Source organism: Podarcis liolepis (genome assembly GCF_965112155.1).
Source record: "Podarcis liolepis genome assembly, chromosome: 2".
Classification (NCBI taxonomy): domain Eukaryota; kingdom Metazoa; phylum Chordata; class Lepidosauria; order Squamata; family Lacertidae; genus Podarcis; species Podarcis liolepis.
Genome location: NC_139555.1, coordinates 11,225,938 through 11,247,134, shown reverse-complemented (window position 1 = coordinate 11,247,134; position 21,197 = coordinate 11,225,938). Strand labels below are relative to the sequence as shown.

General features: G+C 47.0%; 1 protein-coding gene across 10 annotated transcripts; it reads left to right on the top strand.

The window, feature by feature from the left end:
- The first annotated feature begins 3 nt into the window (after positions 1 to 3).
- On the top strand, positions 4 to 21,130 carry ZNF740 (zinc finger protein 740). Of its 10 annotated transcripts, none has more exons than XR_014522658.1 (8): positions 4 to 139; positions 5,165 to 5,711; positions 9,415 to 9,543; positions 9,731 to 9,820; positions 12,071 to 12,194; positions 13,440 to 13,558; positions 15,987 to 19,256; positions 19,301 to 21,130. XR_014522658.1 is itself a non-coding variant. In XM_083490566.1 (8 exons), the coding sequence occupies exons 3-8, from the start codon at positions 5,670 to 5,672 to the stop codon at positions 16,074 to 16,076; spliced, it is 594 nt and encodes a 197-aa protein (XP_083346692.1). In that variant the 5' UTR covers positions 4 to 139; positions 5,165 to 5,384; positions 5,566 to 5,669; the 3' UTR covers positions 16,077 to 19,240. The 10 variants fall into 10 exon arrangements, 9 of the variants coding, with proteins under 9 accessions (XP_083346692.1, XP_083346696.1, XP_083346693.1 ...); XM_083490566.1 differs by lacking the exon at positions 19,301 to 21,130 and having other exon boundaries at positions 5,165 to 5,384; positions 5,566 to 5,711; positions 15,987 to 19,240; XM_083490570.1 differs by lacking the exon at positions 19,301 to 21,130 and having other exon boundaries at positions 5,165 to 5,384; positions 9,415 to 9,507; positions 15,987 to 19,240.
- Positions 21,131 to 21,197: the final 67 nt, after the last annotated feature.

Sequence of the window (21,197 nt, the reverse complement as noted above, 5' to 3'; positions counted from 1 at the left end):
TCCGACGCTTCCGCTTCCGGGGTGGCGGCGGCGGCGGGCGGCTGTGGAGGCCGGGAGGGCTCGGCGGCCGGAGGTGCCTGGGCGCGAACTTGCCTCCCCTGGAGAAGCGGGAGCCGGAACGGCGGGAGTGGAGCTTCAGGTGCGGCCTTGGGGGGCTCCGTGAGGAGAGTTAGGGGCGCGGAGGGGGGGGCGCGGGGCTGGCCCGGCGCGACGGAGCCGCTGGCGGACCCCCTGCAAGGAGCCCGTTCGTGGCGAGCCCTCGCGGGGAGCCGGTTCTCCCTCCTGTTCCCGGGCACGCGCGACCCGCGTGCGCGGCTGCTGTGGCGCTTGCACGGTTTTTTGTGTTTTGTTTTGCGCACGACCTTCTCGCTCGCTTGGTTCCCCGCTGCGCACCTGCACCCCGTTGGTGCCCGGAACTCCTCGGGCACTTATATTTTTATTTTATTTTTTGCAATAAGGGGAAGGGATTTTTTGCGGGGTGGGGAGGCTGTTGTCCCTTAAAACTGATGGCCGAGCAACGACTCAGGAGGCCGCTACTTTTGGATTTTTGCACCTGCCACAAGAGCGCAGGACATCTCGTGCAGGAGGCGGATAATAACGCTGACACACGTGCGCACACTTGCGCTTCTTAAGCACCTCATCAATAGGAAGTGATATTGTTCCCCGTGTTCATATCCCAGGCTTCATCCAAGCAACGGGGGGGGGGGGGTTGTGCAGAGGTAGAATTCACCCCTACTTCCTTAATTCACATAACCCGGTGAAGCATCAGAGGTTGTCAAGGCTAGGGCTGCTTCAGCAATGTTAGATTTCTACGTGGGAGTAGAATTTCCATGCAGGAATTAATATGACGATTAGAACATGGGATGCCACGTACTGGGTTTTAGTGGGTGTGTAAAGGAGTGGGGCTTGTCACAGAAAGAGCCATATGAGTGACAGGTTGCTCTCCTTTATGTTTGAAATGGCTTCCCAGGACTTCTTTCCTCTCAAATTGTGATGCCCACTTTTGCCACAGAGTTCTTGTCTGATTTTGTAGTGCCAAATGCCAAACACAGCAACTTCTAAATATTTTTAATTATCTTTGCAGATACTTGTTCCTTGTCCCTCCGTGTTCTCTCATTCTTCTTCATTTCCTTTCCCTCACCTCCTGAAATTTGCAACAGAATTTAGGTTAGGGCAATTTTGCTTATGACACCAAACAGTATGCATGTTGGTGGTGATGTGTAAGATAAATTTTTTGAACATTATAATCTTTATAATCTTTATATTAATCCTTCCTCAGCAACAGAACACTTAAGGAGTTCTTGTACAGAACTATAAAGGGTGTTACTTAATGTTGTTTAAGGATCTCAACAACTTGCAGCTAAGCATAAACACACAGCTGGTCTAATAACATAAAAGCAATTGCCATTTTACATAAAGATTTAAGAACCTTTCCAATAAAATAGTTTGCTGGTAGTATTAGCCTATACCTGGGGCTACTGGGGCCCTCAAACTTTTTATGTTGTTCCCACCCTGAACCAGTGCTAGAAACTGAGATATGAAAGCTAGGAGCTAAATAACACCTTAAACCTAGGTTATGGTCACAACAACAGAATGTCTAGGCGTGCTTTTTAATAACAAGAATACAAAGCTGAAAATCAATGAACTGCAGCTAAAATATTACAGTATGTTCATTTTTCACATGGTCTAGCCCGTCCCCTGCCCGCCCACCCCATATATTCTTAAGAGGGTCTCTTCTCCAGTCTTCAGGGAGTAGCTGGAAGTGGCGAGGCAGAAAAAGGTCCTCCTTTCCTTCCACGCTGCAGTTTTAATCTGAAATCTTAGGCGCAGTACTGTGCCCAGAGCTCAGAAACTGCCGGCCATAATGAGATTCCCTGTCGCAAAATGCACCTAGAACAAGGGGAGTTTTGAATAGTGCCCTGAACAAATGCGTAGGAAGACAAGCTCCCGTTAAAGAATGCTGTCCAAACAACGTGAGATTTTTCAGTTGAGGGCAGAGGGATTTCTGGACATGAGGTGCTAGTCATCCACGCTATGGAAGAGCAAAGGAAGAGGTAGGTCTCAAGCTGGTACTAGAAGGTAGTGATTTATTTTGTGAAGGTTGCTTAATACTTCGCAACCATAGGTCCTCCTCAGGGAGAAAAGTGTCTTCGATCTATCCTGTTCCACAGTAAAAATATCCTCAATGTACACAGAAGTACCTTTGGTTGAAATGTGTTGGGCATTTTTCACAAAGCAAATTACCGTATTTTTCGCTCTATTGGACGCAGTTTTTCCCCTCCAAAAATTGAGGGGAAATGTGTGTGCGTCCTATGGAGCGAATGCAGGCTTGTGCCATAGCCGCGCATAACCCCTCCGGCAAGGAGACGCTGCACGGGGCTAAAGGGGAAGCCAAAACAGTGAGCGGGATCCATCCCGCTCACTGCCTTGCCTTCTTCCATTGCTGCGCGCAACCCCTCCGCAAGGAGAGGCTGCACGGGGCTATGGCTTCTTTAGCCCTGCGCAGCGTCTCCCGGCAAGGAGAGGCTGCACGGGGCTAAAGGGGAAGCCAAAAACAGCGAGCGGGATCCATCCCGCTCGCTGCCTTGGTTTGTTCCATAGGTGCATGCAACCCCTCTGGCAGGGAGAGGTTGTGTGCAGCCTGTACGCTGCTCTTTGGGGCTGGGGGGGGGGATATTTTTTTTCTTGATTTCCCCCCCCCCCCAAAAAAAAACTGGGTGCGCCCTATGGTCCGGTGCGCCCTATGGTGTGAAAAATACGGTACTACCTTCTAGAACTAACTTGTGTTTCACCTTGCCCTTTGCTCTTTAGGTTATTGTGGTATCATTTTCGCTCAGCACACGATGTATATTTGCCATCTTGTGTGCTGCTAATATTTATTTCTCTGTGTAAAACATTGTAGATAGTTATTTGGTTACTTAACGTAGGCATGGATAGCCATTCAGTGTCATAGGTGCACACCTACGGTAATGCTAACTTACACAGTTACAGTGGAACCTCGGTTTTCGAACATAATCCGTTCCGGAAGCCCGTTTGACTTACAAAACGTTCGAAAACCGAAGCCATTCAGTTTCTGAGGCGCTTTCGAAAATGGAAGCATTCACTTCTGTGTTTTCAGCGATCAGCTTCCGAATTGTTTGGCAGCCGAGACGTTCGAAAACCGAGGTTTGACTGTACTCTAGATTCACCCTTGTATGTCAAGCATTAGATGTTTCAGCTTACGTTTAAGAGTAGCGCTTTGTAGGATTATTTTAAAATTTTTATTTCTTATTATGCTTTGACAATTATAATTCTGTGTGCACCAGTATTTAGGAATTTTGAGACCACAGAGAAAGCTGAAGAGATTAGCTGGATTTGGATGCTATGGTGATTTCATATGTTGGATGGCAGTGGATACTTGTCCTGTAAATGAACTGCTTCACTGTGAATCACTGAACATTGGAATTTGATCCAGGCATCCCTTGCTTATAGGGGAATGTATATAATGTGCTCACACATGATTTCTGAAGATGTCCCTATATAAAGATTGCTCAGTCAAACAAGTGAACACTTGACTGCAAAAAGTAACATGTGGATCTGCCCTCGCTTTGCAGGCCTGGACAATTGCTTAACTGCTGTAGATCAGTATCTTGCTGTGCAAGGTTGGTTTTTTTTATTTGAATAGGTTTAGGTGCAAAGGCTCTTATAGTAGTGTTGTGTTGTGTATCAAGATGTTGCAGTAGTGTAGCAAATCTCCCCAGCTGTTGGCACCAGCACAACAGTTCAAGACACCACACAAGGTTTTTTGCATGAATGAGATGTGAATTGAAAGTGGTTACGTCGTTTGAAAGTGGGGTTGACAAGAGGAAGCGGAAATTTATTTATACCATTTGTGGTACAGGAAAATGAAACACCATACACCATTGTAATCATATATTGTTTAATAACAACAACGCCCCACCCATCTGGGTGGCTTACAGCACATGTAAAAACATAACAAATAGTCAAAAATTAAAAACTTCCTGCCATAATATTGCAAGAGTTGCACCCGGTGCTAGTCCTACACAAAGTAAGCACATTGAGGTTAATAGCCATGACTACCTTAGTTGCATTAATTTTAGTGGGTCTACTCTGTGTAGGACTAACATTGGCTACAACCCTAAATCCAAAACAAGATTGCCAACCGAGGCCTGCAATTACAAGCCAGAGAATACTAGCAAGGAACATCATTTTTTTTATCAACCTTTTAAAACAACAGTAGTTTACTCCCAGCAGTAAAGTCTTTCAGTTCTGTACTGTTCGTGCTGTTCTTTTCCACTTCGTTCCCATGCTGAGAACTAAAGTAGTGTCACAGTCCTTTTAATGAGCAAAGGGTTGCGGGAAGAAGCGTTCTGGGGGACACTCTCCAGCTATTTCTACTCAAGAGGATAGAAGTGGTTAAACTCTATTCACCCTAGTTCCCTTAAACCTTCCAAGGTCAAACAGTACTAAACCACTGCTGGCCATGTGTGAATCGTCTGATGGTAGGAGTACACCCAGTAGTTAAACCAGTGGTGAACTGTCTGTGAACACACCCTATCAAGTTTTCCCTGCTACAAATGCTGATGCAGCAACAGCCATTTTTTGCAGGCATCCATAGAATGTGACTGCCTGAAATTCTCGCTTAGGTGTAGGGAGGGTGTTTTACTTTTAACCTGCCTGCCTTCCCCAACAATCTCATGTCTTAAGATATTCAGATGAGGCCTTGCTTTGCTTTAACTCATTGGTAAACATTCAGAAGAAGGCTGATGGGCCTCCAACCTTTTCCATAATGGCATCCCTGTCTCTGTGTCTCCCTGTCAAAAGAAGCCCCCTAGCAAACCCCCTCCTGATCATTAGATGATCAGCCATATCTTTGTTGCAGAGGAAGGCTGAAGGCTCGCTGAGAGCGAGGAAGACTGGTTTCTTGGGCATTTTTTGTGTGATGGGTTTTACCTGTGCTTGCTTAATAGGTACTGTTTATCTTTTGTATGTGTGTCTGTTGTTGCATGGTAATATTGAGTCATGCATATTTTTTTGCTTGCTTCAAAGCATCTTTGATCAATGTGTTTGTCTCTGTCTCTCTCTCTCTCTCTCTCTCTCTCTCTCTCTCCATTCTGAAATAAATAAATGGTTCAATAAACCTATCTTCTGGATTAACCCACAGGTTGAAATTAGAGGAGGAGAAGCAGCAATACTGTGGCAGCTGTGCTAGGAGGACCTTGGCATCCTATCCCCATCCTGAAGGGAGATTTAGGTTTGGGGTGACTCATCCACAAGAGCAGCACAGCCTGTAGCTTTCATCAGCTTTTGACAGGGCTGGGGAAATTTTCTGTGCGCAAATTCTGGGCACTCCCGACTCCAGAAAGATGTCGTCAAAGTGGAAGGTATTGGACGGGACCAACGCAGAAACAATTTACTGAAAAATCTTTGTAGTCGTAAAATTCTTTCCTGGGCAAGAGAGAGAGAGAAAAGCATAAGGACTTGGCGTAAATCTACGTATTGAGGACTGTCAGACTAACGCGATGGCTCAGGTAACAGGCCGGTTTTCCCATCCTGTCCCAACAGGAATTCATCATTACAGCAGGTGGCTGCAAAGTGCCCTCGGTGATAATCCGTTCTCCGAAACCTAAAAGCAGCTGAGCTCTCAGTGGTCTGCTCCAGTGACTAGCATGCATTCCCAAGCCTTCAGTGCTGGACCCTCCCTAGTCAAGGTGCTTAGTGGCCAGGCCATCCTGGTCCTTTCCTCTCAGCTGTGCTTGGGGTGTGGATCAGGAGAGAAGTGGCTTCCTCTTTTGTCCAGCTTCAGTGAGGGCTTTGAGCCTTATATAACATTTGAAGGGGGCGGGGAGAGGAGAGGATGTGGAGGCGATTCTGCAAAGGCTGCTTAGGAGTTCTTTTTGCCCTCACCTTGCCCTATCCAGTATTCCAAGCGTGGCGGGGCACTGGCATGGCACAGGGGGAGGCGTGGGAGCTGGTTGTCGTGCCACGTTACTGTGCAGAGGCTTCTTTAGGCCACCTACAGTGGATCCTCAGTTGTAAGAGCAACAGGAGGTTTCATGCATAGTCACCTGAACTGTGATGTTCAGAAGCAGTATCGGCGCTCACTGAAACTGCTTGGCCTCTGTCTTAGTTCATATGAAGGAAATTGCTACACATGCACACACACACACACACACACACACACACACACACACACCAGCAAGCTGTCGAGCATTGTTTTTAAAAGGATCAAGTAAAGGGGAGCTCACAAGGAGCCTTGAAAGCGTGCAGATACACATGTATGCTTTCTTTACTGTTTTTCAATCCCTCCCCATACCTTGGGAGTTTGATTTCCAACAACCACCCGGCGTATAGCCTTGAGAGAGTGTCCGCCTTAAGGTCGCCCCTAGAGCTTCATGACTGAGCAGGGACTAGAAATTTGGAATGCCTGGTTCTTGTACAACACTCTGTTCGCTATGCTACACTGCCTTGTTCTCTCATTTTGGGCTAGCTACCGTGAATTCTAATCTAGTGTCAACAGGTTTACTTCTGCAAATTTGGTTGAATAATTAGATTTCCCCCTTTTCCCACGCTCACCCACCCCATCAACTATCACTATGTCCTAAAACCCCACAGCTCTAAGGAAGAGGGTGCTATAAAAGTCTTATCAGGGCAGCCCAACTTTTCATACTGAGTGGGGATGCAAGAGTACTTTGACACGGAACTTGCAGGCCTCATGCTACCATGTCATGGGGGGGGGGGAGAGGAGCAAGCCCAAAATTTCACACACCCCCTCCCCAGCCCTCACTTGGCCTTCCCAAAACTTTACTACTAGGCAAGGTGGTGGACTTTGGAAAGTTGGGCCAAGACTCTAGCAGGAGCCCTTTCGCCTCCTTCCCAAAGCTGGGAAGGTGCTAACTAGGCTGGAGGAAGGAGGACCCAAGGACCCAGTCGGAGCCCTCATGTCTCCTTCCCAAAGCTCAGTACCTCATTTACATGGCATGGGGAAGGCAGTGCAAGGGCTGGAGGTGGAGTCAAATGTTACTGAGGGCCACCAAAAAAGGCATCGAGGGCCACACGTGGTTTTGATGCGATACTGACTGATAAAATGTCCTTGGAAGTTTATCAGGCTCAGGTCTCATCCTTGTGATATCCTGGAGATGCAGTGTTTCCACCATTTCCGGCCACTTCCCTATGCACATTTTAAATATGAAATAAGGAAACGTGGGCGAGAAGCAGCACTTAAATCGTGGATGGGGGACCTATTGGACTCCAGCTCCCCTTAACCCCAGCCAGCATGGTCTGTAGTCCTGGATGGGAGCTGTAATCCAGCCACTCCTGGAGAACCACACGTTCCCCATCCCTGCCCTGAGTCTGCCTCTTAGGCTTAGAAGCAAAACCAAAGTGCTTCAACCTGAGCTACCTGTCTTTAGCTTACTTCCCAACTCAGGAATGCAGACTGACATAAGTCTTTTTTAAATAAAAAACAACAATCAAGCAATTGTGGTCTAGATGTCAGACAGCGATAACCTTGCTGGCTTGCAGCTCTGCGCTTGTTAGTAACCCACAAGACTCATCCCTACTTGGTACAGATTGTAAGCAGCCGCTTGACAGGTGTCCCAAGTTGAGCAAGAGTTGCCTCTAGTTCACCGGCCCTCAAAGGGTTTGGCAGGAGAGGATGGCAAGTGTGGTGGAAAGATTCAAGGACAATCAAACATTTAAATATTTCAGTGTAGCATAGCATAGTATCAAAATAATACAGTAGTGGGGTAGGAGAGCTGAAAATAATGCCAGTATATTTCACATCTGGCAACCAGTGCTTGATCCTGACCACACTAAGCCTTCTGATGTATATTGTACTCTCAGAGGCTTAGTTTGGTCAGAATCGAGTACAGACGTACCTCTGTTTACATAACCCTCTTGTTACGTAAACTTCGGGATGCGCGCGCGGCAAACCCAGAAGTATTTTACTGGGTTTTGTCGCGCGTGCATGCACAGAAGCGGACTGCGCATGCGCAGAAGTGGTCCTCAGGTTGCGGAAACCTTGGGATCCGACCGGACCTCTGGAACAGATCCTGTCTGCAACCAGAGGTACCACTGTACAGTGGTACCTCGGGATGCGAACGGGATCTGTTCCGGAGCCCCGTTTGCATCCTGAACAGAACGTAAGATGCGACAGCGCGTGCGCGGGTTGCGTTATGCCACTTCTGCGCGTGACGTCATTTTTAGTGCACATGCGCGAGCGGCGAAACCCGGAAGTAACACACCCTGTTACTTCCGGGTTGCCGCAGAGCGCAACCCAAAAATGCTCAACCTGAAGCACATTCAATGAGGTATGACTGTATACATTTCCAGAGTTAATGCTAAATACGTTACTTCCAGTAAATGAGCCACCATAGCCACTAGAGGGCCATGAAAATTTGTGTCCTGGGCTTTTTAGACTTGTCTATCCCTCTGAAACTGAAGGGGCTCATTGGTTGCCAGACATGAAAAATTTTCAGCTCTCCTTTTTGTTTTCCAGTGTGCTTCTTATCAACTAAAAATTTTCTGTGGGGTGAGCAAATTTTGATTCTGAAAGTATGGCCCACTGCTCTAGGTGGAAAAGCAAAGGGGTTCTACAAAAGCCAGCCATTTTGGAGACAGAGCGTGTATGTTTGTCACTCTGGTTTCCTGGGGTATCTAATAGTCTCTGAGAGCCAGCAAAGACAATGAGCTGAGTTGCTTTAGGTTTTATGATTCAAGGAGCTCAGCAAAGTAACCTTGCTCTACTGTCTTAGCTGGAGGCCTGCTATTCTTTCAATGCCAGTAGAATCATAGAAATGTTTCGTTGGAAAGGGACACCCGGGGGTCACCTAGTGCAACCCCTGCGATGCAGGAAACACTGCTAAAGCATCCATGACAGATGGCCATCCCTCCATATCCTTTGCTGGTAAGCAGACCCATACACCGCCAGCGCAGGGCATCATAGTCCCGTGTCAAATTGTGGCCCACAGTTTAGAACAGGAGCGACATTTTTCAGCCCAAGGCCTGCATTCTTACCTGGACAGGACCAAAGACCAAAGTGGGTGGAGCAACACATGCAGGGTTTTTTTTACCATCGCACAGCAGGCTGGTGCGTGTACACACATCTGTCCCCCTCTATCTTACATCCAGGCAAGCAAGAGTCATCACTGGCATTCACTGACACATTCCTGCGGTGCAAAAGCAAGGGAGTGGGGAATGAAGCAAGGCTGATGAAGAGTGTGGCCTAGGGGGAAGGGTGTGTAGCCGAGGAGGAGATGTGGGCTGGGGAGAGTCCTGAGGGCCCGAAAGGCCAAGAGGGCTATATTTGGGTCGGAGGTTTCCCACCCTCTGCTTAGAAGCTGCAGCCACGTTCTCGCTTTGGGCTGGCCCGCCTTGTCTGGTACTTAGCTCTCCGCTTTCGTTTCCCCGCAGGCGAGTCTCCTGGCCTGCGAGGGACTCTCTGGGGTTTGCCTGGTGCCGACGGTTGCCAGCAAGAAGATGATGCCGAAGCAAAGCCCTAAGCAGGTGGAGAATGGAGAAAGGGGTGCTCCAAACATGCTGGTACGGGGCCAGCCCACTTTCAGCTTGTCTGCGCAGCTGGTCCCTGTGTGCTCCCCTGTGCCCCTTTCCAGCCGTGTCAGTGGGTGACGGATAGAAAAAAGCTCGGATAGGGAACGTGGCATTTAGGGCCCTGGGTTGAGCTGCTGGTGTTTTTGTGACCTGTGTTGTCCCGCTTCCTCTCTGCCAGGGACATCACCGCAAGGAAAGCGAGAAGTCGCGCAGCCGAAAGGAAGAGGAAGCGACAGAAGGGTCTCAGCCCAAAAAGTCTCATAAAAAGGCAGGTAATCTTAAGTCATACGGGCTAGCAAAAGGTCTAGCCCTCCTCAGTATGATCTCCCTGCTGCTGGCAAAGATGCAGAGCAGTATGCCTGTCAGATTCTGGTGGAGGCTGGAGGGCACCTCCCTCACCTGAAAGTGGCTGGTTATTTTTTAGAAATTCCTCCCCTGCCTTTCAGCCCCCAAGGTGGCTTCCGGATTAAAAACACTAACTCTAGTAATAGAGAGAGAGAAACAATTCCATTGATCAAATCATTAAAAGTATAGCAGAAAGGAGGCATAAAATAACTGGTGAGTTTAAAAACGCAGTGACATCGCAGGCGGATAAATCACATTGAAACAGTGGAAAGAAGTGTCTGCGTCCTAGAAGCTAAGCGAGGGAGTCCTAGGAATGACTTTTGGGAGGGACCATATAACACCAGTCCTAAAAGATCTACATTGGCTCCTATTATGTTTCCGGGAATAATAATTTATAATAATAATAATTTATTATTTATACCCCGCCCATCTGGCTGGGTTTCCCCAGCCACTCTGGGCGGCTTCCAACTGAATATTCAAAACAGTACAGCATCAAACATTAAAAACTTCCCTAAAGAGGGCTGCCTTCAGATGACTTTTAAAAGTAAAATAGTTGTTTATTGCTTTGACATCTGCTGGGAGGGCGTTCCACAGGGCAGGCGCCACTACCGAGAAGGCCCTCTGCCTGGTTCCCTGTAACCTTACTTCTCGCAATGAGGGAACCACCAGAAGGCCCTCGGTGCTGGATCTCAGTGTCCGGGCTGAACGATGGGGATGGAGACGCTCCTTCAGGTGTACTGGACCGAGGCCATTTAGGGCTTTAAAGGTCAGCACCAACACTTTGAATTGTGCTAGGAAACGTACTGGGAGCCAATGCAGATCTCTCTCAACATTCAAAGTGTTGGTGCTGACCTTTAAAGCCCTAAACGACTTTAAAGTCCATGTCCATGTAAAGTACATGGTCCATGTATACCTGAAGGAGCTTCTCCACCCCCATCATTCAGCCTGGACACTGAAGTCCAGCTCCAAGGGCCATTTGGCAGTTCCCTCACAGCAAGCAGTGAAGTTAACAGAGAACCAGGCAGAGGGCCTTATCGGTAGTCACACCTGCCCTGTGGAACACCCATCAGATGTCCAGGAGAAGACATCGTTTTCAATACTTTGAACTCATTGGCAGTAATCTCAGTTCTGGGACTGGACAGCCAACATAAGTCACGAGTCTGTGTATTGCTCAGTCCTAGTTATTAACTGGGAGCCTTTGGAGTTTAAACTGAGGCTGGGAGGGAAACCCTTGAGGTAAGGATTCCCCTCAGCCGAGCATCTGGCTCTTGAGTGAAGGACGCACGTGCAGGAAGTGTGTCACTTAGACTGGACTGCCAGCACTCTCCATATGTAACAGCAGAATTGTAGTAGCAGTACAAAGGGAGGGGAAGGAGGCTTGGCAGGCCGGTGAGACTGTTATGTGATCTGCTTTAAAAATCTTTAAAAATAAGATTTTCTTAAAGCTTTTTCATAATACAATAAAAGAAACAAATCTAAATAAAAACAAAAACTAAGAAAGAGAAAAGAAAGCACCAAAGGAAAACAAACAAAAAAGAGAAGAGAAAAAGGATTTTTGCTTTTCCTCCTGTCAATTACATAAAAGAAATTATTCAAAATAATCACTCTAGAATGACACCCAACTGATCAGCTTTCTGTTAGGCAATATTTCCCCTTCCTTCTGAGCCAAATGGATTAATTCGTTTCCCCTTTTTTACACAAGAAGTCCAGAAGGTTGATGATGATGATGATGATGATGATTAAATGTCAGTAATAGTTTTTCTCTTATTAAACATATCAAGTTTGTTTCCAATAAGTTCAACAACCATTCCTCCATATTAAACAATAATGTATTTCCATCTTTGTCCACTCAATAGTCTCTCTGCTGCCATCATATATTAAAATGATATTCTGTAGTTATTTACTTACTAGGTATTAATTAGTTCACACCCAGTTCCGTATCTTCCGTTCCTGTTACCTCTTGTATTTGCTCTGGTTTTCCATCTTGATTTTGAAAAAGTCATGCCTTGCATTTATGCTGCTTCCATTCTTTTTCCAGGAAAAGCGCCAGAAGTTTGATAGCTTTCCCCTCTAGCTTTCCCCACTCCAAGCCAGTTATTAAATGACAGGGTTAGGTAGGCAAATTACAGGTTAGCTAAGAAGGTAGCAGTAACCGTATGTGCCTTGGCTGCAGGTCATGGTGATTGAGCAGAACGGGTCATTCCAGCTCCGAATCCCCAAGAACTTTATTTGCGAACACTGCTATGGTGCATTCCGGAGCAGCTACCATCTCAAGAGGCACATCCTCATCCATACAGGTAAGTGGTCCCAGAATTCTTCTGCACCTGGTGATGCCTGAGAACATATACTAAACAAAGCAATACTCGGACCCATTAATTAACAAATTAACACAAATAAAAAAAACCTCTATCCTCCTTAGTCCAAGAATCATTCACATCAAACCAACAATTTCCCCCCATTTAACCTCCCTACCCCACCCAGAAATCTGGTGTCAAGGGTAGTTATTGCAAATCAGGGGTGGGCGACGTCAGGTTTTCAACTTTGCGGTGTATCACGAGCCAAAACACCGTGGTGTTGAAAGGGAGGAACAAACTGCATTGGCGCCTGTGTGAAACTGCTCCGTTTCCACCGAGGGAGCTGAGGCAGTTTCACCCTGGCACCCAACAGCAGGAACAAGCTGCCTCGTCCCTGGCGCCAGGAGGAAGAGGCATCTTGCCCACCCATGCAAAGGCGGCGGCAGAAAAAGCCCTGCGGACAGAGCCTGTCAGACTCCATCCACAGGGCTCCCTCTCGGCCTTCGCACAGGCAGGCAGCTTCTCTAAAGTGCTCCGCTGGGGAGTGCATGGCTACCCGAGCCTCAGCAGAGCAGTTTAATAAAGCCCCTACCCCACGTCTGGCTCCAGAGGAGGGCTCTGGGAGCATCCCAGGGACTGGTAAGTGAGGGTGTTGTGGTTCTGGACAGTCAAGAGCTAACACTCCAGAAGCGTTCTGATTCACTGGGTGCATGGGCATTTTCCTTTGATCTGTGCTCTGTGGGGGCTGAGCTCTCTCTGGAGAGCAGTCTGTCTGAGAATATTAGCAAGGTAGTTTCATTTTTGTTACAGGCAGAAAGCTGCAAGCATGCAGCTAGATTCTGTAGGTTTTTCTTTCTGTTATGCTTCTAAATAAAGTGTGTTAGAATAGAGGCACTGATGTCGAGCTGAGTTATTGAAGACACCACATCAACACAGACAAGCCATTTTATGCTGTGTGTAAACTCTGCTATTATCCAGCAACTGAGAAGAGTGGAAGTGCGCAAGTGGAAGCGTGTGGGCGCCACTGAAGTTTGTCAGAGTGGCAATAAGATTTATTGCAGGGCCGTTGGCAGCAAACTCAGTGGGTCAAAGGATTTATGACCCACAAACTTTAACAGAGGGCAAGGTGCACTCCAGCCAGGTTGGGATGATCCCTTTAATCACTGGGGCTTAAAAGGTGTGGGAGCAATGAGACAGGCGCCAAAGTTTCTTCCTACCCCAAAAGCACCTGTTTTCTCCTTTCTGCAGGTGAGAAGCCATTTGAGTGTGATGTGTGTGACATGCGCTTCATCCAGAAATATCACCTGGAGCGCCACAAGCGTGTGCACAGTGGGGAGAAGCCGTACCAGTGTGAGCGCTGCCTGCAGGTAATGCCCCCATCGTCACTTTCTGTGTAGGGTGGGAAATGTTAGCACCCCCGCCTGGTGTTTGAGAGACCTCCTTGCACAAAAGGAAGGGAGGCATTGGTGCCTGCCGCCTCCTAAAAGATCTCTTGGGTGGGATTCTAGATTGAGAGGATGCAGAAAGTACTAGGCTGCAACTGGCAGCTCTCCCCAGCATGGGAGAAAATATCCAGATAATTACAGATCATCGTGGCAGCAGGAAGTTACTCTCAGCTGTTCAGAAGTCTGTTTTGATTGACAGTGCGTGCATTCCTGAGCTTTATGGTGCACAACATAATTGCTTTTGGAGCTACATGTATCCTGCATATCCCTGGAAATCTTGAGTGAGCAGAAAATATCTAACCTGTCATAGAATTCTGAGAAGCTATCATTTTAGGGCTTACTTTAAAATAGTATTCTAAGCCACAGAGTAAATGTATGGATAACTGTTTTTTTCCAGAAGCTTGGGGAGGGACTAAGTGGGGTTTCAAATAATTGGACAGCAGGGTATTAGTCAGGCTATGTGCACTTTTTATATATATTTTTTAAAATCAGTTTTGCACCAAAATTAGCTGTACTTTGCAAATTGCAAAGCATGCCAGTCAAACAGTGCCATATTCTGCTTATTTACATATTTTGTTCTGATAGTTATGGGGAGGATGTAAAGGGCTTCCCAAAGCATTTCCCTGCTAAGGAAACAGGATTCTGTGCTCAGTACATCATCCTGTGGATTTTTGGTATTTGTGTGGAAGTGCAGAATACATGCAGTCCTGACTTTAGGACTCTAGATGGCTCCTTTCCCCCTTCCTGTGGCTGATTCTCTGTGTCTGTACAGCTCACCTCTGTTTTCCTTCTGTTTTTGTGTGCACCAGTACATGGCCTTGCTAATACTCTGTTGTTGGAGTTTATGTTGCAGTACAGATACATTTAGCTGTGTGCAACCCTATGATTTGGTTTTTAAAAAACCCTAGTTAAAGTTTCAGACATACAGGGAAACCATAGTTCAGCCAAACCTTGCTCAGAGAGGATGTACTTAGTTAGGAACTAGTAAGACTAGGCTATCACCTTTCCAGCAATAAGAGATTTGGAGAAGGCAGCAAACAGCCATTGTCTACACTGTCCAAATGTAATGCTTAACACAAACCCTGGTTTGCAACCCATTTCAAACCGTGATTTCACATTCTAGTTTGCAGCTTAGTATATTATTATTTCTATACTGCCCTCACAGGGCAGTATAGAAACTGCAAAAATACATATCATAATAACAAATGAAAACAATAAACCCCCATGTATCTATACCGGATTGTGCTTTTGGCTGTGAAGCCTCTGGTTACACTTGCATGACATGGAATGTTCAGTTGCTCAGGGTACTGTGAACTGTTTGCAATTCTTCTCAAGTGGGGGAAGGGAGAATAGTCATTGCAGCTGCAATCCAAATCTTTTGTAGGGCAGGCTGATGACCCAGAAGAGGTCCCAGGGGAGAGAGAAAGGAAGGGTCAGGGACTGAAGAGGCAAGATGACTGGAGGAATGATACAGAGTAGGCAACAGGCTGAGAAAGCAAGAACCCAGAGGGAGTGTAGGTAGGGAATGAGGCTTGAGGAGACAAGGGACTAAGGCAAGAAGTGGCTTTGAATCAATTCTTATGATGAGGAGGGGCTGTATGCTCTGTGGGAAGGGAGAGAGGAGGGCTGGAGAGCTGTTCCAAGAGATCTGAGTGGCTAAAGGAAGTGAGAGGCTGAAAAGCAGGGAACTGGAAGAAATAATTGGTGTTGGAGACATAGTTAAAGGAAGGTGGGTCCAAGAAGAGAGTGGCTCTGAGGCAAAACTTTGGGTAGGATCTAGGACAGCCTTTCTCAGCCTTGTTTCTGCATATGTTGTTGGACCTACAACTTCCATCATCTCTTACCACTGGTCCTGCCAGCTAGGAATGGTGGGAGTTGTAGTCTAACATCTGGGGACACAGGGTTGGGAAAGGAGGATCTGGGGGTGGGAGGAGAGCTGGGTGTGCCCTGGGCAAGTAGGCAAAGAAGAGAGGAAGCCAGAATTGGAAGGAGTTCCCTTTTGCCTATCTGGCTTTCTCTCTTTTGTCGGAGAAAGCCTGAAACGGATAAAGGAGTTTCTCCCAACTCTGGCTTCTGCTGCTACTACAGAATTATGATCTGGCAACCCTAAGGCCGAGAAGCTGGAGGTGGGTGGCAAAATTTCACACCTTGGTTTGAATTAACCAGCCAGTTCCTGTGGTTTCAGGCTTATTCCCCAAATGCAACACTTTCCCCCATTCTTAAGTGTTTCCCCACACTTAGTACTGAGCCTTTAACTTTCCCTCTGACCCTACGTGAGCCTCTCCCTGCCTCGCTTTCTTCCATGTGCCACTCGTGAGATGTTTCCTCTCTTCTCCTTTGTTCCTTTCAGAGCTTCTCCAGGACAGACCGGCTGCTGAGACACAAACGAATGTGTCAGGGTTGCCCCAGCAAAGCGTCTGACTCACAGCTGCTGCTTTAGGGGTAGGCCAGGAGAAAGGGGAAACTAGGAGGAGCTGCAAAGCAAACAGGATTATCTGTGGGTTATTTTGTTCATTTGTTGGGGTGGGGTGGGGTTGTGCTTGTGTTTGCCTGCTGGGCCTCCCCCTACGGAAGGGGGCAGTGCTGAGTGGGGGCACAGACTTTCAGACAAGGTCTTGGCACTGTAAATAAGTTGAGGACAAACCAGGGCTGGCTTCCCAGCCCCTTGTGGTTGTGGATAAACTTGGTCTGAGTTCCTCTTTTTTGTTGGAGTTATCACCATTTGCCTCAGGAAAGGCGTTGTGAGAACGGCTGAACCCTCCTGCAAGACCCGATTATGATGTTCGATGCTCTCGATTGACAGATCTGCCAGCTCTTGCCCAGCCTTTTGGGCCTGCCAAGATGGGAGAAGGACAGACTACTAATCATTTTTAAAAAATTATTATTATTATTTTAAAAAGACAACAATCAAGCATCAAACTGTTTTCGCAGAGCTGAGAAGCAAAAGCTGTGGATTTAAGAGACAGGTTAGCAACAGAAGGGTTTCGATTCCTAAGGGGTCGCATCAGAGGTTTGCCATAACAGGAGCCTGTCTCTATAGAGCTTTTCCAGAAGGTCTACAGAGCTTTTTATTCTCCTGCAGGATCTGGATCCCTTTCTCAACCCTCAGGTTTCAAGAAACAAGGGCTGGTGGGGTGATGTGTGCTCCTGGGTACCATAAAAGCCCACCTTTCAGGTGTTCACTACCAGCGAACTCCCAGAGGAGATGCTATTGACTGCTGGCTGGAGGGAGGTGTCTGGCTACTTCCAGTGAGGAGGGTTCTTCAGACCTTTTGCAGGAAACTTGGCTCTTGCTCCCCTTCCCTTGTATATATATATCCTGTATGTGTTCAGGATCCACCCCATTGAACTCCGCTTCATGTACAATTCATATCTTTATCTGATGGGAATCCTTCCTCGCCCACCCCTCCAAAAAAACCAGCAACAACACAAGAGTCAGTGATAGTCCACGGTTTCAAAGTGTTCCTCTGGCAGGAGGGGACTATAATCCATCTTGGGCTGTGTGGAGGAAGATGGCAAGCCATGTACTCGAAGCTCACAACTAAACCAAGTCCAGGATGCCCTTACTCCTTCATACTGGTTTCTGCTGCCTCGGCCAAAGTACTGCTATCTTAGGAAAGCCATTGTCCAAGAGAAGCAAAGTCTCCAGTTGCTCTTGGCTGTCCCAGTTTTTGCAGGCCTTAAGAGTCAGCCCGATTCAGAAGATGTGATCCTTGCTGGTGCTGTTGCCGCTGCTGGATTGCAACAAACAGCAGCAAGTCTGCAAGGAAAGCAAGTGTCTGCAAAACCTTGCCATCGGTTTTGGTTCTCGCAGGGGGTTTGTGACTGTGTTGGGGTGTGGGGAGAGACAGAGAACGGCCAGTTCAGAACTCTTCCATTGAAACCCCCGTCCTGTGAATGGGCACCCGTATCTGGAATCCTCCTGTGTCTTTTGTGCGATTAAACTCTTCTCCTGCCCTTTCCCCCTTTCTAGAGTTAACCTCTCCCAGGCTTTTGCAGGCTTCTGTTGGGTCCCACTTCCCACTCATCCCTCGCTGCAAGCCAGCTTCTGAGACATGCATCAGTAGAGGACTGGCTTCCTCCGTGAGGTCATGTTGCAGAGAGAGGGAGAGAAAGCACTTTTGCAAGTTTAAATGACGTGCCGATGCAACTGGAAAGGTTTGTAAATAGAGGTGGAATACTTTAGATCAAGAAGGATTTCTCCAACAGTACAACAATGCTCTAGAAGCAAGTGCTGCGTGCTAGAGGTTCAAAAACACTTGTAAACTTGGAGAAATCACCTGGTTTCTTTTTAAATGTTCTCTGTCATTTCCCAAATGGCTGTCTAAAAGGCAGTGTATCTTCTTAGACTCCCTCATCCATTGCAGTCAGCCTGAACTTTGGTCGGAGCGCCCAATGGGAGAGTTTTGTGTGCTATGTAGTTTATTAACGCTGTGCTTGAAGGCATTGCATTGCAGCACCTACCCAGGAGTAGGCTGTCTTAAGTAGTGGAACAAAAAGCACTGTTGGAAAGGACTTCCACCACCATTTGTTCTGTGCTTCTACAGAGCAGGTCATGGGTCCAGCTTTCCTGGTGCAAGATGAGGATTATGCCAAATCATAATGGTGCTTCCAAGACTTACTGGTTACTTCGGCTCTTGGAGCAGAGATGGAAAGGGAGCTTTTTCAAGCCCCCCCCCCTCTTGTGTGTATTAAGAGAACCAGTGTTTCATTCCCACTTCCTTTTATTAGGTAAATTGACCCCCCCCCCAGCTATAATTAGTTCAGCCCCCTTTTACTCTGCACTTCATTGTGCTGAATGATTTGTTAAGTGTAACTCTGGGTACTGTGGCTTGTTGTTTTGGTTGGAGCCAGCAAAAAGCACTGTACAAAAACGTCGACTCTCTTAGAAAAGAATAACGATTGAGCGACCGTGTGGCTTTGTGATTTCGCTTTCCACAGAAGCAGTTAGGGGATTGTGCATTAGAAAATGCATGTGGAAATACAATAAGTTGGGATTCTCTCCTGGCGTCCTCCTCTCTTGTGCCACAATTCTAGGGCAAGAAGTACTAAACGTTTTTAAAAAGAAAAAATCTTGCTCTAGCAGGAAACACCTTTTCGTTGAACACTAGGCATTGCTGTTCTGCTCTCTTCCGGTTAATCCCCTGGCATTAATCCTTCAGTAATTCAGTAATGCCATGGCATTGCAAAAGCGTACTCAGTGTTGTGGCTTATTTCCCCATCCAGCAGACTGAAAATCATCTGGTTCTCTTGAACGGACCTGATGCCAGACCCCTTTGCATGCCAAACAGGGTGATGACCCATCATTGCTTCGATCCCTCTGAAGCTCGTGTGGCTTTTTACAGCACAAAGCTATTTGAGGCTTGGCAGGCTAGCGTGCCACCAAATGAGCACTCTTCAGCCTGCTTGTTAACACTTGGCCGGTGCAGCCAGCCATGGGGTTAGCTATCAGTCCAGCTCCTCATTGAGCTAGCTAACAAAGGGAAATGCTTGTTTCTGCTCAGGCAGATACATGGTGAAGTGCAGATTTGGAAATGGCTTGCATGAGCCGCTGTGTGGCACATGATCTTTGCTGTTGGGGTTTCTCTCAGAACCTGGCGAGAAGGAGGGTGCTGCTGGTGTTAAAGGCAACATAGCTAGCTGGGTGGGTGAATGAGTGGGAAGGAAGGTGTTTTGCAGCCATCTTGTACAGTTGACACACGGCTTAGCTTGTGGCTTATCCACTAGTGCAAGTCACACTTCAGTGTACAGAAGTGCGGCCAGCTTGGCTCTGAAGATTAATTTGTTTGCAGGGCGAGCTTGCTTGTCTTTCTAAAAGTATCCGCTGTGTTCCTCAAGTATCCTCTAAGGAAAACCTTTAGGGGAGAGATTTGCAGAACTTTCAGATGCCTTCGAGGAACAAAATGTTTTGGGAACTCCTGGAAAATGGACTGTCGTGTTTTTATGGGACTGTAGGCAATCTCTCCTGGGGGAGTCAGAATTATATGGTAAGGAAAACCGCGGTTAAAGCTTTTTTTCTGAGCTTTTCGACTAAAGTGTGCAACAAATGATGTGCTTGTATGTCCCGTCCCCAATAAAAGCCAGAATGCCTGCACACAGCGAGTGGCCATGTCAAAGAGAAAAAGTATGAATGTGTAAAACATGCAACTTTCTCCTACCCTTCCTGAAATGGTATTATCCAGGAAGTGCTGCATCGCATGGCTATGCTAGTGTGTGCAACAGGCTAGGTTGTCGTCTTCTTGGAAGCGATACTTAAATGACACAAGAACCCTTCTCGAGTGAATTGATAGCAACACCCAGGATGAGTGAAGCCTTGCATTTTTTGTTGATGGGGGTGAAATTGACTAGGAACAGAAGTGAAACTTGACTGGGAAGTGTCTGACTTCCACTGTTTCAAAAATGAAATGGTTTCAAAACAAATCTTGTTTGTTCATCGAGTAGCACAAAGAGGTGGTTGTGTTGAAAGGAAGTTTTAAACTTGGCAAGGGGTTCGGGAAAGCGACACGAACAAACGCAGTTGGCAGGGGTTTGCGTTGGTGCGGCTGTAGCAGAGAAGAAAGCGGATTTCAAGCAGGAGGAGGAGTTGTAGCGCGGAAGCAGGGCTCTACATAAACTCTGAAATTTGTATGTTACATGCAAACTTGTCTCTAAACACAACCTCTCTTGGTGCAACATCTCCGCCTTCTGGATGTGGGGGGAAATCCAGTGTTTTTTGAGTGTGTGCCATGTTGCAGTGAACCAGTGCCCACAGATCCCCTCCACACCGCCTCAAGATTTTATTTGTACGCACAACTTCAGTTCACCGATTGAAGCCTCCTAACATTATCATGCATTCGGGGAAACTTTTAGGAGATGCTTTTGCCCCTAACCTCTACCCGATACCTTTTCTTCCGTAGAAGCTGAGAAACTGGCATACCATCAGTGGGTGTGGCTTGAAACCTGTTGAAATTCTGGTTGTCTCGCTGGTGGCTTGTGCACAAAACTCACCAGCACAAATCATTCTGTGTCGTTTTTAATGTACTTGACAGGCTGCCTTAGGGTGCTTAGGGTTATTTGGTAGACATACTGCTGGCCCTTGGGGTTTTGGGATTGAAGCTGCGGCTCTAACCCCACCTACCTGGGAGTAAGCCCCGTTGAATTAAATAGGACTTACTTCTGAGTAGACACGGTTAGGATTGCCCTGTTTGTTTGAGGTCAGAGAAGGGAGGAGGACATCTTCATACTGGCTTTTTACACACTCCTTCCATTCGCAGACAGAGGAAGGACGAATACTTAGCACTTCAGGCTGAACAGAGGATCTATGAATTTGTCCATATTGCTCTAGCCTAGTCCAGTGGCTTTTTTTTAAATTTCCCTCCCCCCCCCCTTCCCTTTAATTCACTTATTTTGCTATAGGGGAGGGAATTGGGGCAGGGTGTGTGTTACCCATGGGCAGGATCACTTTTAAACTGTAGTTTTTATAAAATGTTATAAACTTGTATCTTTTTACCATTACAGTGTGGTGTCTGATCCTTTTTTGTGACCTATTTAGTTCTCCATCTGAACTCTGCCAAAGATTCAG

Bases quoted from the DNA above. Each gene is read 5' to 3' on its own strand.
- ZNF740 (XM_083490566.1), top strand. From the start codon at position 5,670: ATGCATTCCCAAGCCTTCAGTGCTGGACCCTCCCTAGTCAAG. The intron at 5,712-9,414 runs GTGCTTAGTGGC...GTTTCCCCGCAG, and splicing joins CTGGACCCTCCCTAGTCAAG to GCGAGTCTCCTGGCCTGCGA. The intron at 13,559-15,986 runs GTAATGCCCCCA...TGTTCCTTTCAG, and splicing joins AGTGTGAGCGCTGCCTGCAG to AGCTTCTCCAGGACAGACCG.